General features: G+C 37.8%; 1 protein-coding gene across 1 annotated transcript in view; it reads right to left on the bottom strand.

Moving 5' to 3' along the window:
* CCDC148 (coiled-coil domain containing 148) overlaps positions 1-19532 on the bottom strand; it is a 270375-nt gene that overhangs the window by 134916 nt on the left and 115927 nt on the right. Inside the window, exon 10 of the mRNA XM_008072646.2 lies at positions 929-1067. Within this exon, the coding sequence (XP_008070837.1) occupies positions 929-1067 (139 nt within the window). The remainder of the gene's footprint in view (positions 1-928; positions 1068-19532) is intronic.

Here is a 19532-nt window from a genome sequence, read left to right as displayed (position 1 = left end):
GTGGAATGAGAGAGGATAGAAGAAATGGGAGAAAATGGTTGGTCATACTACCTGTATGGCCTTTGCATCAGTTTCTTCATCTGGATATAAGTATAACAATAACACCTCTCTTATCCTCAGTCATGCAAGGAATTTCCACATCAATGACACGGTCACTTCTATACACATTTGAGTATTATTGCTACTTGCTTAATTTAAATCAATTATAAAAATGCAGAGTACATTTTAATATTTTACAGCATGTAAAAATTAAGAGTCTGTGTTTGTTTATATATATGTTATAAGGTGAGTTATTGTGAAATTAATTGATGATATGGTAACTTCTAAGTTCTTCCCTTTGTGGTCTTGTCTAAAGAACAAAACAATAAAACAGTAATTTCCCAGTTCCTTCTCAGAGAAATTTCAGTCAGGTTTTTGAGTTCTGTATTTGGGTCATTTGTATTTCAGAGCCACCGAGAGAATCAAGCAGAGTTGCTGTGTAAGAAGCATATCAGTAAGTACCAGGCCCAAGGGCGAGTGTTGGCCCTTCCATGACTAGAAAGTCAAGCTATGTCAATGGAGGAGCAGGCACTCCACTTTTAGGCACGATCCAGAGAGGGCAGAACCTCTGAGGGTGGGAAGGTGACTGTATGGACACCTAGGGGGTGGTCAGACACTAGCAGAGCAACCCTAGGAGCCATGGTAAAGATCTCTACAGCAAGTAGGCACAGAAAGAGTAAATGTCACTAGCGGGGTCCTCCACTTTCTATGGACTATGCAGACCTGAGAAAAGTGGCCTGCATAGGCTTTCAACCTATAATCTTATTATTTTCTAGAACGTAGGAAAAAATAATTTTCAGAGTGTCATTTGCAATATATATATCACTTAATAATTATTGACCACTAAAACAACTTAGCTTGCCAGTGTGTAGGTAGGTCCAGCACTCACCAAATCATGCCTAGATTTGTGAGGAAAATATCTTTGTAACATGTCTAGATACAGAGTCCTTCTGCCAGTGAGATCTCCGGGGTACTGATTCAAAATAACCTGATAAATCCAGTGGTCTTCATCACTCAGTTGGCAGTTTCTGAAAGCAACAAAAATGTTACAACATGTTGTTGAAGAATCATGAAGTTTGAGGGACCTCTAGCAACTGATAATAATTACATATTACATAACAATAAACTATTAGCAACTGATAACAATTACATAAAATAAGGTTTTGGGGTTTTAAAAATATATACTAGCCAAATTTAATGTCTGTTACATAAAAGCTTCTGAACTCTAATACAAAGAATCTATTCTCTGTTTGGTCATGCCATGAATTCCAGGTATAATTCAAAGAAATTTGACAGGTTATAATATGTTTTAAAATATTTATTCTGGCAAGGGCCAAGTTGACCAACTAAAGCCATCACATGATTGCTGCTCTCAGCAAAGAAACCTATATGGACTATACCTAGGCCTTTGAGGGTCAGCTTGAAAACCCAAGCCGATGGTCTGTTGGACAGTTCCAAGCTGCCAGTCCTCCTAGAAGCAGCCCTGTTATGAGACTGGGAGAGTGCCCTTAGAGAAAGAAGGGGTATGTGAGTGTCAGCTTTTCTTCTCCACACACCTCACACAAGCCTCTGCAGTGTCAGCCAAGGGAGAGACAGCCTAGGCCCTTCACCTGCATCCTTCCCACACCAGCCAGGCACAGAAGGCTGCCCTAAATCGGGACAGAGGCACCAGAGAGGTCCCCATGGAGCCCAGGGAATCCCAGTTTTTGGAGAGCCCTGGCACTGCAGCCTCCAACCCCACCATGAAGAAGCTTTGTAGGAAACACCCTAAGAGGTGCCACATGGGCTCCCCCACGCCTGCCAACACCCAGCAGGAGCAACGTGCCCATTTCAGAAAGATTGTGACCCCAGTGCAGGGCTGCAAAACATGACTTGCCTCCCTCAGGGGACCACCAACACTACAATAGTCCCTCCCATGTCAGGGTAGAGCCAGGGGGCCCCTCTTGGCTGCCTGCCAAATCTTCAGGTGAGACACATAAACTGGGAGGGGGCCATCAGAGCTCCTGGACAGCCAGGGCCCCGGGGACCTGTGTTGGAGAACGGGAAAAGCCTCTAAGCTAAAGGAAAGGACTTACCCAGGTCCCACCAGACTGCACCAATGAAGAAGTGCCAGTTTCTCCCTATTTCACCACCCTTCCTGCCAGAGCTGAACCTCTCACTGGTGGACCAGAGGAGGGAGGTCAGGTAAACACACACATACACACACACTCACACACACACACACACACACACACACACACACACACACACACATTGCCACCTCAATAGTAGCAACTTTATCTCAATAAAAAATTAAAAGAGATGAGACTGCCCTCACAAATAACAACACTGGCAATTCCCAGATCCCAAGCAATGGAACCTATCCAGAATGACTTGCCCCTGATGACAGACTTAGAATTCAGGCTATGGATGGCAAAGACACTCAACAAGATCCATGAGAAAGTGGACATGCAAATCATCGAGGCCACAGAAATAGTGCAAACATGAAAGCTTAGTTTTGTTCTCAAGAAAGAACAAAACTGAACTTCTGAAAATGAAGAGTTCTGTCCTGGAATTTCAGAACACAGTAGCAAGCCTTGACAGCAGAATCAGACAGGCAGAGGAAAGAATCTTAGAACTTGATGATTGAATTGTTAAACTAAACCAGTCGGTCAAAAACAAGGAGAAAAGATTTAGGAAGAGTAAACAAAGCTTACAAGAGGTTTGGGATGATGTAATGAGATCAAATCTACAGTGACTGCCTTCCCTGAGAGAGAAGTGGAAACTGAGAACACCCTGGAATGAGTCTTTCAAGATGTCAGGCAAGAAAACTTTCCTGATCTCACTAGAGAGGTGACCACACAGACATAATAGTTTCAGAGAACTCCTATGAGATATTACATGAGATGACCATCCCCAAGGCACTTAATAATCTGATTTGCCAAGGTGAGCATGAAAGAAAAAAGTCCTAAAGGTAGCTAGAGAGAAGGGAGAGACTACCTAACAAGGAAGACCCACCAAAATCCCGATAGACCTCTCAGCAGAAACCTTATAAGTCAGGAAAGACTCAGGTCCCATCTTCAATTTTCTTAAAGAAAAGCAATTCCAGTCAAGAATTTCCTACCCCACCAAGTTAAGCTTCATTAATGAAGGAGAATTAAAATCCTTCTCAGATATTCAATATGCCAGATATTCAATATGCCACAGAACAGCTCTTCAAAAAATACTTAAGAAAGTTCTAGCACAGAAATGAAGGAACAGTCCCAACCATCACAAAACGATAGGGAAAAAAGCACAGTTTACAGACGATACAAATCAACTATAAAGCCTAAAATGCAAAGCAATCTTCATAGCAATATGACAGGAACAAGTCACCACATATCAATATTAATGTGAACAAACTGAACATGCCACTCAAAATGTATAGATTGGCAAACTGCATAAAGAAGCATGATCCAGCTTTCTCCTGTCTTCAGAAAACCCATCTCACTGCAAATGACACTCATGGGCTCAAGGTAGAGGGTTAAAGAAAGATCATCCATGAAAACAAATAACAAAAAAGAGCAAGAGTAGCTATTGCTACATCAGACAAAGCAGACTTTAATCCAACAATAGTTAGAAAGGACTGTGAAGGACACTAAGTAATGATAAAAAGCTCAATCCACCAACAAGAAATATCCATCTTGAATATATATGCACCCAACATAGGAGGACCCAGATTTATAAAACAATTGCTAGTTAAACTAAGAGAGGACAGAGAAAGCCATACAATTATAGTTGAAGACTTTACTATCCCACTAAAAGCCTTATACAGATAGATCATCGAGGCAAAAAAAAAAACTAACAAGAAAATCCAGAACCTTAACTCTACACACAACCAATTGGATCTAATAGACATATACAGAACACTTCATCCAACAACCACAAAATATACGTTCTTCTCATCAGCACATGGAACATACTCTAAGATTATACTTAGACATAAATCAAGTGTGAACAAATTTCAAAAGGTCAAAATCATACCAAGCATCTTCTCAGACCATAGCAGAAAAAAATAAAGATCAGCAACAATGGGAACCCCCAAAACAAACAAATACATGGAAATTAAATAATATGCTTCTAAGTGACTTTTGGGTTAACACAGAAATAAAAGATTCCTAGAAGCAAATAAAAGAGAGCTACTACATACAAAACCTCTGAGAAACCAAGTAATTGGTACTGAGAGGGACGTTTATAACATTGCAAACACATATCAAGAAAATAGAGGGATCTCAAGTTAACAATGCTGCACATAGGGAGCTGGAAAGACAAGAGCAATCCAATCCTAGAATTAATAGAACATTGAAAATCATCAAAATAAACTCATAGCTAAATGAAATAGAGACGAAAAATCGTACTAAAAATCAACAAGAAGAAACACTGGTTTTGAAAGGATATATAAGATTTACAGACCCCAGCCCAGATTAACAGAGAAAGAGAGAATTCAAATACATTACAATGAAAAAGAAACAATTACAATGAAAAAGAAAATGTTACAACCAACCCTAAGAAATACAAAAGATTATGAGAGATCACTATGAACAGCTGTATGCAAATAACCTAAAAAGTCTGGAGAAATGGAGTTATTCCTGGCACCACATAACCTCCCAAGATTGTAGCAGAAAGAAATTGAAACCCTAAACAGACCAATAACAATCCAAGAAATTGACTCAGTAATAAGAAACCTCACTGCCAAAAGAACCTTGGACCAGCTGGGCTCTCACCTGAATTCTACTAGAAGTATAAGAAAGAATTCATACCAATCCTATTAAAAGTACTCCAAGCAAATGAGAAGGAAGGAATTCTCCCTAGCTTATTCTATGGAGCCAATATTATCCTGACACCCCAAAATGGAAAAGACCCAACAAGGAAAGGAAACCACAATTTCTCTGACGAGCATAGATGCAACAGTTCTCAACAACATTCTAGCAAATTACATCTAACAGCACATTACAGTAAGGATGAATAAGGATTATTCATCATGACCACGTAGGCTTCATTCCTAGTGCAAGACTGATTCAACATACACAAATCAATAAATGTAATCCATCACATAAACAGATATAAAAGCAATAACCACATGACTATCTCAATAGATGCAGGAAAAGTATTCAGTAAAATCCAGCATCCCTTCTTGATAAAAACTCTCAAACACCTAGGCATCAAATCAACACTCCTCAAAACAATAAGAACCACTATGACAAGCCTGCAGCCAACATCATACTTAATGGACAGAAGTTGAAAGCACTCCCCCAAGAAATGGAAAAAGACAAGAATACCCACTCTTATCCCTCCTATTGTTAAAGTACTGGAAGTTCTAGCCAGAGCAATCAGCTATAGGAAGAATCTAGAGGTATCCAAGTAGGAAAAGAAGAAGTTAAATTATCCTTCCTCACAGATGATATGATTCTATACCTAGAAAATCCTGGAGAGTCTATCAAAAACTCCTTGCACTGATAAACAACTTTGGTAAAGTCTCAGGACACAAAATCAATGTGCAAAAATTAGTTGTATTACTATATACCTTCAACAAGCAGGCTGAGAACCAAATCAAAAATATAATCCAATTCACAATAGTCAAAATATATATATATAAATGACCTCAGCACTCATTTAACTATAGAGGTAAAAGGTCTTACAATAAGAACTACAAAACACTGCTCAAAGATGTCACAAACAAATGGAAGAGCATCCCAGGCTCATAGATTTTAAGAATCAACATAATCAAGATATCAATTCTATTCAAGACAATCTACAGATCCAACACAATCCCTATCAATCTACCAGCATCATTGTTCACAGACCTAGAAAAGACAATACTGAAATTCATATTGAAGTAATAAAGAGCCCAAATAATTAAAGCAATCCTCAAGGAAAATAAAAAGCTGGATGCATCATACTCACAGACTTCAAACTTTACTGCATGGCCACAGTAACCAAGACAGCATGGTACTGGTACAAAAATAGATGCATAGACCAGTGGAATAGGACAGAGAATTTAATAATAAAACCACAGACCTTCAACCAACTCATCTTCGACAAAGCCAACAAAAACATTAGGAAAAGGAAAACATATTTAGCAAATGGTGCTAGAAAAACTGGCTAACCACATGCACAAGAATGAACCTGGACTCCCTACCTGTCACCATATATACATTTAACTCAAAATGGATCAAGAACTTAAACATAAGACCTCAAACTATAAAAATCATAGAAGAAAACTTAGGGAACACCCTCCTGGACATCAGAGTAGGTAATGAATTTATGGCCAAGTCCTCAAACAAATGCAGCAAGGCTAAAATTAACAAGTGGGACCTTATCAAGCTAAAAAGATCTTGCACAACAAAAGAACATCAAGAGAGTAAAAAGACAACTCACAGAATGGAAAAAAATATTTGCCAGCTAGACATCTGACAAAGGCCCAACATCCAGGATCTATTAAGATAAGGAACTTGGCTGGGTTCAGTGGCTCAGCCTGTAATCCCAGCACTTTGGGAGGCCGAGGTGAGAGGATTGCCTGAGCCCGCGGGTTCAAGACCCGTCTGGACAACTTGACGAGACCTCATCTCCACAATAAATCAAAAAAATTAGTCAGGCGTGGTAGCACGCGCCTGTAGTTCCAGCTACTTGGAAGGCTGAGCGGGAAGGATCGCCGGAGCCCAGCAGGTCGAGGCTGCGGTGGCTGGGAGCAGCCACTGCACTCCAGTCTGGGTGACAGAGTGAGACTCCAACTCAAAAAAAAAAATAAGGAACTCAAATTAACAGGAGAAAAAACAAATAACTCCATTAAATATTGGCAAAGGACATAAACAGACTTCTCAAAGAAAGACATACAAGCAGTCAACAAACATGAAAAAATGCTCACCTTCACTAATCAGCAGCGAAATGCAAATCAAAACTACAACAAGATACCATCTCTGCAGAGAAAAGGCAACACTTCTACACTGTTGGTGGGAATGTAAGCTAGGTCCACTTTGTGGAAAGCAGTGTGGAGATTTCTCAGAGTTAAAAATTGAGCAAGTGTTAGACCCAGCAGTCCCACTCCTGGGAATATACCCAAAAGAACACAAATCGTTCTACCAAAAAGGTACCTGCACACATATGATTATTGCAGCACTATTCACAATAGCAAAAACATGGAACCAACTTAGAGGCCCATTGAAAGTGGACTGGATAAAAAAGGGTGGTACATATACATGATGGAATAATATGCACCCATAAAGAAGAACAAAATCATATCTTTACAGCAACATGGATACAGCTGCAGACCATCATTCTAAGAGACAAAAAACTAATACCGCATACTCTCACGCATAAGTGGGCACTAAACATTGGGCATGCACACACCATGGCAGGAACAACAGACACTGGACCATGCCAAAGGAGAGAGGACAAGAGGGGGAAAATAGGCACACAACCACACATTGGGTACCACATCCACTACTGGGGGAGTAGGAGGCTCACTAGAAGCCCAAACCTCACCTTCACACAATTTACTTATGTAGCAAATCCTCACATGTACTTCACAACTCTTAAATAAATTTTTTAAAAATTGATTCTCTTTTGCTATAACAATATTTTACAAATTATGACCAATGAATGAAACAAACATTGCAAAAGGAATTATTATGCACACAAATTAAAAAAGAATTTTACTCATTCAACAAAGTTCCTGTCCCTAAACTGGAGAAAAATACACATGTAGACAGTTAAATATTAATTACACAGAAGAACATAAAGATGGACTGAGGAAGACACTTATTTAAGGTTTGACTTCAAAGGAAAGTCTATGACTATCTTTTATTTATACTCTTAACTTCTTGATTTGTAGGGGCAATACTAATATTGGTAATGAAAAGATAACCAATGAAATTCAGATCACTAAAGAAATCACTAGTAAACAGGATTGCTTCAAGTCATCTTCCCAATTACATGTCCACTATGCTCCAAAGTGTCTTTTTCATTTCAGAACACTCCTAGTACTGACCTGATTTGTGTTCTATATAAAGTCTTAGCAAAGTCCTATGCCGAGGGAAAAGTTTGCAATATCAACTTGAACTCTAAACTGAATTAATGCCTCTTTGTGCTATGAGTTTATTTGCATATATTATTCCTGTTTAATAAATTAGAATAATCAAATACAGATGCAATCAGAGGGAGTATTATTAGCACAAATATTTCTTTGATCCATGATGGAGACTTGCCATTGTTTATTTCTACTATATCAGTGATCTTAGATTTTAAAGTTAATTGTGCAATTCAAAGTATTTTGTATGTCTCTCATGTGCCTGAAAAAATTTGACAACTTAAAATAGAATGAAATACCCTTTAAATCAGTGATACTAATGGAACTTCCAGTGTCCTGATATAAGGTTTCTATAAAGCACTTCATTCTTCTGGTAAGTAGAGAGAAAAAAGAAAAATTATTTTTCAAAGAAGAAAATCCTCTCTACCTGCTCTAAAATGAAAAGAAGAGGTTTGGAGATATTTTACCAGGAAGAGGAATACTCTACTGTTCTTCAGTATAACAATAATCTATTGCAGAGGAAGTATGTGAGATGAATTCACTGAACACATAAAATGTTTTGGTCTTATCTGAATCAGCTATGCATGTATAGACAAAGGCTTCTGCACATAAAGCACTACAGTTAGGAGCATTAAGCCAGGAGAAAGATTTACTTGAGTGAAATTGGCATTGAATAAAACCACAGGTTTTCATCGACCTCTTCTGAGGTCCTCTCTCAAGGAACCTATCTGCGTTCATGTTAACATGAATTCGTTTTAATAGCAGAGTTAGCCACGTAAATTACTACTGCACCACAGGCAACAAATAAAAAACAGAACAAAGTCCATGTTTTCATTAATTTTTTAAATCTGTTTTTGTAATAGAAGATTCTTGAACGCAGTTTGAATTTTCACCTTTATTTGATTATAAATGTGGATATGTGGGTGTGTGTTCTGTAGAGGGGGAAGCAAAAGAATCAAGGTCCAATAAGTCTTCTGTTCTTCTAAATTGTTATTCATCTATATAAAGGATGCTGTTAGTGCCATGTCCAGACTGTCTTTATTAAATGGAATTCCAATCAACAAGATGTTGTGAGTGTCAGCTAATAACTCACAGATGCCTCTTCATTCTCTGAAGAACTGCCCTGGGCTGAGTGGGAGCTGTCTCCCCTCCCCTGCCCTCCTCCCAGTAGGCTACACTCTCACTCTCTTTAGTTTGGGCCAACCACAACCAATGACTGATTTACATAGGGTTACGGGAGACCAGACCACTTGTCTTCAGAAGGGACCAACTCTGAGATACCATTTGCTCTCCAGAGTTTCCATGGGAGCAGACTGTGGCCAATGTCTCCTGAGACTTACTTTTGCTTAGAGGTTATCCCCTCACCTATTCAGCTTTCTTCAAAGCCCTTCTCCTGAGAGAATCTCCTAACAGATCAACTGTTCTGAGAATCCATATCTCAGCTTGTTTCTACAGAACCCATCCTAAAGTAATCTACATGCAATTTTACTCATAATTTTCAAAAATGGTTTAAACGTTTTTTTGGTAAATGGAGAAGTACTTCTAAACTAATTGCTTTGATGATATCTCATACTGAGTGGTGGTGCAAGATTGTGACTGTCCTCAAAGAGAAAGCACAAACAGTAAACATTTACAAAAACATTTTTCAAGTAGAAGCAAACATTAAGCAGTGTACACTGCTATAAATAAATATAGCAGCAGGAGATTTTGTGGCACTCAGTGCATTTTTATACATTGAGTGAATGTATTAATTAGCTGTCATTTTAGTGGCAACATTAAAGCCACTTAAACATATGAAATGATTGCAAAACATTAAAGCCAGATATTTCAAACCAAGCATGCCATGAACTGTCATCACATTCATTTTGACCTTCTTGTTGATTTTAAAAGCCTCACATCCCAACAGCATTTTCCGGTTACCACAATTAAGCAAATTGTAAGTCATTTTTTTTTTAGTTCATGTAGAATAAAAATAAAAAAGCATGCTGAAAGGAAAAGATATATAAATGCTCACAATATTATTATTTTTAGAGTATATATTTATAGTAGTTTCCAGAGCTGTAGGCTTAAATTTGAGGCGAATATTCACATAGGCAATAATAATGGCACAGTCCTGCATCTTTAATAGAATGCTGCTTGTGAGGAAGGGAGAAATCTCCCACCAATATGTATATACACTCTATACATGCTGAGCGTGGGGATAGTAAAAATCTAAAAGAAATATTCAAATATGATAGCCTCGTCACAATAACAAAGTAACCATTTTCTAGAAACACGCCTTGTAGCTTCTAAAATGAAATTCTATTCAATCTATTTGCATTTCTAAATTTAAATCTGGATATTTATCTTTCTAAATCAAACCTTCACTTTTTTCTTTATACAGACATATCTATATAAAACAGCTGAGACTGGCTGGGTGCGGTGATTCAGTTTTACAATCCTAGCACTTTGGGAGGCCATGAAGGGAGGATCGCTTGAGCCCAGGAGTTCAAGATCAGCCTAGGCAATATAGCGAGATCTCATCTTGACAAAAAATTTTAAAATTAGCCAAGTGTGGTGGCACACGCCTAATAGTCCCACCTTCTTGGGAGGCTGAAACAGAAAGATGGCCTGAGAACAGAAGGTCAAGGTGCCAGTGAGTTGTAATCCTGCCACTGCACTCTGGCCTGAGTGACAAAGTGAGACTCTGACTCAACAGCAAAAAAAAGCTGAAACTAAGGTTAGCTTTTACCTTTCAAAGTTCTTATTTAATTCAACTGTTTTACTGATAATTCTAATGACAGAACTAGATAAATTATACAGACAGTGAAAAATATTCTGATCTCTTATCTACTCTCTGAACTTGAAAAATGACTCTATAAGGTTAAAGAAATTTTTAAACAAAACTTTAAAATTATTCCAAACTTTTGCAATGTAAAGAGTCTTTAGACAGATCTTTAGCAATTCTCAACAATTTCTATTATTTTTTGTCCATCCAAATTTTCTAATTTAAAGTACTTCAGGTTATTCATTTTTATCATAGCATACCAAGATTTTACAACATTTGGGTTTATTGAGCACTTTTAACATTTCAGGGAATTTGAACCTGTAGAAGAGTGAGGTATTCACCATTCATCCTCCAACCCCAAATATGATATCTAATTAAAGATAGCACTTCATTATGAGTTCTCAGGAACTGAGACAAACCAGGTAATTCAGAAAACAAGAACAGAATTGTGAAATTCAATCCGACTGAGACTGATCATCTCCTTAATTCCACCTGTTGGAGTTATTCCAAAAATCCTAAATTGACTCACTATTAACTTAGCTACTAGTATTCATCATAGTTGTGTTGAAACCACTTTCCTCAGGCTCTAGTTCCATGACATCAAAATACATTTGGGGCAGAAGGCAGGCAACAGTGGCAAACAAGGTATGTCAGGGTAACAGGTACTTCAACAACAGAAACAAGTTTATGAAGCTAAACATTGTGTTTATAAACTGGCTAAAAATTGTTTTATATTTTTTCAAGAGTGGAATTTTCCAAGCAAAATGGCAATTAGTGTCTCCTAATTAGTGCAGTTATTAGCATTCAATTACTGTCTGAGATTGCAAAACGGCCATAGTGACCTAAAGAAAAACTCTTATCTCTGAAAGCCTAAGAGTGTTTAGGGGCAATCTAGTGCTCCTTCACTAAGAGTAGGCATGCAGGGAGCCACGAGTGAATTAATGTGGATAAGAGACAGTTCTGTCACAGTCGCCTTATCTGGCTGCATCAGATATGACCCTCCGGAAAATACAATTTGACTTTACTTTGCAATGTTGTCTTTCTCGGTCAGGCCCATCTAAACACCCAATAAAATCAACCTGGTTCCTGAAATTGTCTCTTCACCCACCAATCACCTTGCCCTAGGCAAATATAAATCTCTCATTTTCAGCTTGATTTATAGGGAGCTCCCTGTTTCCAGACCCATTGCCAAACAACAGAATCTGCTCTCGGATCTTCTTTGAGTGTATACCTTCTCTTCTCGGAGTTCCGTACCCATAGTATAGTCCCACCCCAGGGTCCCTGGACTCCACCCGGTCTGGCTGCTCAGCTGGGAGCTGATAATCAGAATAAACTCTCAGGGGCATGGTCAAAATCCATTGACTTGAAGAATCCAAAACAAAAAAACAAAAAGTGACCTGTAAGGCAAAGCCAGAATTTGTACCAGTATCCAAAATCTCATTCTTCTGAGGAGTGACAGGAAAATGAAAATATGGTAGGGTTTTAAAAATGATGGCTTCAGAATTTCTTATGGGAGGGACTACAGAGGGGAATCGGATCAGAAGAGGAGACTAAGTGATTTATTTGGAAGCCACATTTTCCAAATAGCAAGCTTTTACTTTGTTGTTGTTGTTTTTAGAACAGCTTGCATAGAAAGCTCAATTTTTTACTTAGAATATTTATATTTTGGAGGTAGAATAGCAGGGATAATGGCAAGTCTTGTAAACCACTCTTTGTCTCCTAAATTCATTCACTGGTTTTAAGAGGCAATACAATTTCTAGTGCAAGTTTTGAAATAACATGATCAAGATAAAATAGACTCTTAGAAGTAAAATGTAATGGCTCAATCACCCTGTATGCTAGGTTTTAAATAATTATATTCATTATAAGAAATGTAAGGAAAAGGAAACTGTAGCAGACATTGCTCCTACCCCTGCTCCTGCCTGCCAGAATGCTGATTTTTATTCAGGATCTAATATTCTCCATTGACCCCAAGCCTTGCTTCAGGGAAAGTGAACCCGATTTTCAGCCCCAGGTGAGAATCTTGATGGACCTTAAGCCATTCACAAACTTCCCTTGTGAAAGGGATGCTTGGCAGGAGCATGGGCAAAAGATTTAATTCTGGCCAATGAAATGTGAGAAGTCTGCTGGGGCAAAGATTTCCTAGTCACAAAACAGGAAAGGTCATTTTCTCCTTCTGGGTGTTGTTATGTAGAATTGCTGCAATCGTCTGGCAGGAAGTTATCCAACTTGCAGGAAGACACGGCAAGAGACCAGACCTCACTGTATTTGGACTTCTCTACCTCTGGACTTCTTGTTCAATAAGAGATTGCTCTATTATTTAAGTGACTTTGAGTTGGAATGGGTATTCTTTTGTAACTAAAGATATTCTGATAGCTGACTGAAGAAAGAAAAATGACTTTAAAAAATACAATATAATTCTAATATTGCTTTGGAAAAAAAGTATAATGAAAGGACATACTTGCATTGAAAGAAATACAAATGCAGTGTGGTCTGAGACCAGTATCTAAGTGATAAATATTCTGAGCTGATTGGGGGCAGACCAATGATGTTCAACTCTATGGAACATTTTTAAGACAAAAACATATGACACCTCAAATTCAAATGAATAGACTCAGCAAAGACAAGCAGGATCATCTATAAAAAACATTATTAATTCTAATTTTTAAAAAATATTTATGCTGGGCTTGGTGACTCAGCCTGTAATCCCGTGCTTTGGGAGGCTGAGGTGAGTGGATTGCCTGAGCCCGCGGGTTCGAGACCCACCTGGGCAACTTGGCGAGACCTCCTCTCTACAATAAATCAAAAAATTAGCTGGGTGTGGTAGTGCACACCTGTAGTTCCAGCTACTTGGAAGGCTGAGGCGGAAGGATCACCAGAGCGCATCAGGTCGAGGCTGAAGTGACCGGGAGCAGCCACTGTACTCCAGTCTGGGCAACAGAGTGAGACTCCAACTCAAAACAAACAAACAAAATATTTATAGTGAGACAAAATCTGTCTCCACGTTACCATTTTATTCTTTGCTTTGGGGTGACATAGAACATTTTTAAACGTGGTAGAGTTAATTGAATAAAGTTACCTTATACAGACATTATGACTTAATTATCCAGGTCCAAAAGCAGAGTAATAAAACTGGTCTACTTCTTTGGAATGGTATGAGGAAAAATTTAATTAATCATCATGAGGTCTTCTAGAATTTTAATTACCACATAAAAATGCCATAATACCACCTCAAAACAACCACCAGCAATCATTAAGAAATTAAAAGAGTTAGAAGAGCAATAGTTCTTTTTTCTCAGTTTAATTTTTAGACATTAACAATGTTCAACTTTATGTTCTTTTATAAGCACTAATAAGGCAAATAAACACAAGCCTGTGAATGTGGTCATTATAATTTCTTACATTATTGGTTCTCAATAGTGTCAGTTCTTATAATATGGCTTCCTCAAAAAATTATACTTTAATTCCAGTTGAACTTCAAGGATAAGGAGTGGTGAAAACTTGTTATTATGAACATTTGGTATATAAAATAGGTGTTTTTCTTCTCATATAAAAATTTGACAATCTTATCCATATAAATTTTAAACTTATCTTTACTTATGGCTACACATACTTTATTTTTTTCATAACAAATCCTATCTGTATTATCCAGGTTAAAAAATAACAAATGTCAATTGTCCTGGACACAAATCTGTCAAGCCACTATGTTTCCATTTTCTCCAATCATGTTTACTCAAGATAAATTTGATTTCATACCCAGTAAAAAACAGAAACCTTTTTTTTTTAGATGACCCTTCCATCCTATAAAACCCAGATTTTCCAGTTTCTTGAAGTATTGAAAATGTAGCCTCATGCACCATTACACTGTGTAGTCACTAGCTAAAACAATTGCATCAAAAAGGCAGATGTAAACTGTAGTGATATTTCCAATAAAGACTGTTGAATTAGACATTTAAGCCACTATTCTTAGACTTTTCATAAATATATAACATGCGAGCAAATATAATTAAGCAAAGGGAAACCTAAGACTCGAATTTTGGGGGTTTCCTAAAGAAATTTTTGCCTTTTTACCCTTGATAAAATGCATTCTACCACAGCCAAGAGAATTTAAAATATATTTTATCCTCACAACAAACCCAAAGTAGGTTGAATAATCACTAAATGTGATGCTTGGTTCAAGAAAGAGTATAAACTGATAAAGTAGTTATTTTAAATAATGTATTTATTTTAAGAGAAAGCTACTAAAGATATGTGACAAAAACAAAATCATTGTTTACAACGATTACCTAGACCTTACAAAAAATATAAATTCTAATATTAGGTTGAATGATCATGTTGGAACATCCCAAGAGAAAATGGGAACTGTAGTGATGCAGGAAATTGGTTTAGTGTGACTAAATGAACACTGGAAGATCAAATAATTATGTTGCTTTTCCTTTTTTTTTTTTTCTTTTGAGAAAGCAGGATTTATTGAGAGGACAGAAAAGCTCCCACAGTAGGAGGGGACCCGAAGGGGTTGCCCCATGTTGCTTTTTCTGAGAACTTCTCCCCTTATTAATCATTGTTGGCACAAAACCAGTGCAGACTAGAAATGAAGAACCTGAGAGTGGACATGCTGAGGTACTGAACTTTCCAGCAGTCTGAGACGGCATTCTAAGGGGAAAAAAATACCATCCAATAATTAGAACTCCAATTTTTTAACTTGTTATGATCTCAGTAAGTAAATGTCAGTTACCTATTATGTTTCTTTTCTTCTTTTTCTTCCATCTAGTATTCATCAAGCAAAGTCATATATATAGTGTTTTCTCTTTGCTTACCTCTATTTTTTAAAAGTGTTCTCTGATAAATGTAATTATTTCTGCATTCAGTGATAATAAATAAAAGGAAAAGCTCATAAAGTAATAGTTATCTTGAAAATTACTAACAAGCTACAAATAAGTTACTAACAAGCAGAGTAAATGGAAATAATTTAGTTGAAAAAATATGAAACTATAAGCTTTGGCAATGTACATAGAGAGGGCAAAATTGTTAGTTAATTGTGGATTTTAAATAGCATTCATATTCAGATGTCATAAAATAGTAGAATATTAATTATGAACCAACATAAAATTTAATATACCTATCAAACAATAAAGTAGAAATTATTTGCTATCACTCTATAACTTTTTCCACATATTGACTTCATAGCTGACAGAGCTAAATGGAGCATCAGACAATTATGTCTCATCTATATGATTAATTCATCCAAATGTTAGGAAATTAAAGCCACAATCTCATCTTAGTCTAAAACAAGCAATTAAACTTGTCTTCATGTTCCTAATGAAATATAGCCTAAATAGAATCTAAATAGCTTCACAAACACACTGGGTAAAAGATGTTCAATTGTAATCAATTTGTTTTTAAAATTATTTAGTAAAAGAGAACCTCCTTTAAAGCTGTGCTGTCCAAAATGTTAGCCACTCGTCACATGTGGCTTAAAATGTGGCTAGTTCAAATTAAGATGTGTTAAGTATAAAATGCAGGCCAAATTTCAAAGATTTTGTATGAAAAAAATGTAAAATATCCCATTAATTTTTAAATATTGATTGTATGTTAAAATTGTAATATTTTAGAACTATTGAGTAAATAAACTATATTTATAAATACATTTCACCTGTTTCTTTTTAATTTTTTAATACAACTACTTAAAAATTTTAAATTACATGTATGCACTCATCTGTGGCTCACATTGTATTTCTATTAAACAGTACTAATCTAGTACTTAGCCTGATTTGCCAACATCCTGGTATGTGTAAATGCTTGAAGCAGTGTGGTGTGAGGGGAAAACTATTCAGATGGGCAGAAGAGATTCCATCCTTCTCAGCTGTTTACCATCTCAGAAACTTTGAGAAATTGCTTGCGTTCCTTTGAGCTGCATTTCTTCATCTACAAAATAGCTTGTTTTTTGTTTTGTTTTGTTTTTTATTATAAAGATGTGGGGTACAATTCAGGGTTAGGTATACAAATGTTGATTATGCAGGTACACTTGTTGATGAGGCATGCCCCTCCCTCCCCTAGCAGTTTCCCTCAACTGCTAATCCCACCTCCCCTCCCCTGACAGTTTCCCACTACTGCCAATACCTTTCTTATAGTATTATAATTGTTCAAGTTCTGCTTATGAGTGAGAACATATGGTACTCTGTTCTTTGTTTCTGTGATAGATCAGTGAGTATGAACGACTCCAAATCCATCCAAGTTGCTGTGAAGTCTATATGTTTGTCCTCTTTTATGGCTGCATAATATTCCATTGTGTATATGTACTATATTTTTTTATCCAGTAAAATAATTTTTTTGACTTCCAGCAAGATGGTGATGGGGCAGCCTGGTCTATGAAACCCTCTGCAAAGGAGAACGCAGAGGGTCTCTGGCTCTCTCCCTGGGGGCTGCGTATCCCAATGTGGGCAGCCTGCTCTTCACACGGAGCTTGGCAGTCACCACCACTGGGGCATCGCAGCAGTCTGGACAACCACTGCAGCCACGGACACAGCAGCCGCCGCACTGCTGCTGCCTCTGTGGCGGCCATAGCACATCGTGCCACCCATGCATGAGGTGATCCACGACTTCAGTCCTTGAAGCCCCTGCAGGCAAGATCTGCTGGGATCGCTGCCACCTCTGCGCCACTGTGATGTCCTGCCAGCCATGGGTCTCCTCCCATGTGCCCTGAAGCAGGCTCCCATCTCCGACTCCTGTCCAGCTCCACACACTCTTGGGGGAGAAGCTGAGATAGCACCACCTGCTGGGGATTCAAGGTAACAACACCAAAACGGGAGAAGCAAGCTTGAAAAACAGACACAGGCCAGATTTGAGTGGTGAACTGAGGGTGTTCTGAACTGTCCTTCACAGCAGGCCAGGGGCAACTGACCCTAACTGCAAACTAATTTACCAGCTTGAAAAGACAGCTAGAAATCAGAGCTGAAAGGACACTGGATTTAAACAAAAAGTCTCAGAGTGTGCTTGATTGGTTCTGTTAGTTTAATGACTTAATTCTATTCTTACTGTTTTGTTCCTTTTTTTTTCTTTTCCTCTTCCTTTTCTTCTCTTTTCTCCTCTCTGTAAACCATATCTTTGTATAGAGGAACAGAACACCAATAAAGTGGTTGGTTAGCCTGTATGTTAGCATCATTGTATGTTTTATTTTTCTTTTCTATGGGAGTTGGTTAGTCTGTATCCATGGTCTATTGTTTTTGTCTGTTTCAGTTTAGGTCTCTCTCTCCATTTGTTGGACACTTGTCTGTTTCCCCCCTTACTCCTCTCTCTCTCCACCCCCCTCTTCCCCCCACTGTCTGCTTCATTCTCTTCCCTCTGCTATCCACATTTTATTTCATAGAGTAAACCTATAGCCCCACTGCATGGACAGGTTCCAAGGCAGTGGGAAGTGGGTTTCAGATTATCCATACACCTGTCGGCAAATACCAGGACCTGCAGATATATTTTGAATCACAGCTTCCCCCTTAAGTAAATCTCAAAACTGCAAAAAGGACCACCCCCAACCTACAGTGCAACTCCAGAAGTGAACAAAGTGAGAGGGCATACATAAAGAATAGGAGATTGAACAAACAGAAGTAAAAGCAATCCCTCTACCTCTGAATAACAGAATTAAAGAGGCCATGACATGGAGGGAAGGAAAAAGTAGGGAGGGGGGAAAAAGTCACACAAATGAAGAAAAACCAAAAGAAGAATATAGGTCTCACATAGACCCCTGAGAGATCAGAAACTGAGAAAACAGATTCCGGAACACAAACAATGAAGAGCCCCCAGAATGACTGGGCACATGCAACAAACCCAGACATCAAGACATTAATAGAGAGAATTAAAAATATTGAGGAGAGACAAGAGGAAAATAGGAAGGAACTGATGTCAGAAATAACAGCAGTAAAGAATACTGTGATGGAAATAAATAACAAACTAATAAACATGGAAAGCTGAATTAGCCAAGCAGAAGATAGAATCTCAGAACTTGAAGACCAAAACACAGAACTAACCCAAACTGTCAAAAGTATAGAAAAGAAGCTAAAAAAGACAGAACAAAACCTTCAAGAGATGAGTGATCACTTCAAGAGACTGAATCTAAGAGTAATTGGCCTTCCTGAGGCAGAGAGATAAACAGAGGTCACACTGGAACAAACATTTCATGAAATCATTCAAGAAAACTTCCCTCATCTCATCAAGGATGAAAAAATTCAAACACAAGAGATTCAGAGAACCCCTGCAAGACAACAAATGAGAAAAACCAACTCCCAGACACGTAATAATTCACCTAAACAAAGTAGATATAAAAGAAAAAATCCTAAAGGCTGCAAGAGAAAAAGGTCAGACTACGCACCAGGGAAGACCAATTAGAACAGTAGCAGATTTATCTACAGAAATCCTCCAGTCTAGGAGAGCTTGGAGCCCTATCTTCATAGTTCTAAAAGATAAACAATTTCAACTGAGAATAACCTACTCAGCCAAGCTAAGCTTCATCAGTGAGGGAGAATTGAAATCTTTCCCAGATATCCAATCCCTAAGAACCTACACTGCCACAATACCACCTCTACAAGAAACAATTAAGAAAGTATTGAACACAGAAGAAAAGGAAAAAAGAACAACAACATTCTTCACAAGAGTACAGGCAAAAGATTAAAAACACACATGATCCAACTC

The sequence above is a fragment of the Carlito syrichta genome, unplaced genomic scaffold (genome assembly GCF_000164805.1).
Source record: "Carlito syrichta isolate Samal-C Ts95f unplaced genomic scaffold, Tarsius_syrichta-2.0.1 Scaffold315373, whole genome shotgun sequence".
NCBI classification, from domain to species: domain Eukaryota; kingdom Metazoa; phylum Chordata; class Mammalia; order Primates; family Tarsiidae; genus Carlito; species Carlito syrichta.
The sequence above is the reverse complement of the archived record's forward strand: the minus strand, read 5'-3'. Positions and strand labels throughout refer to the sequence as shown.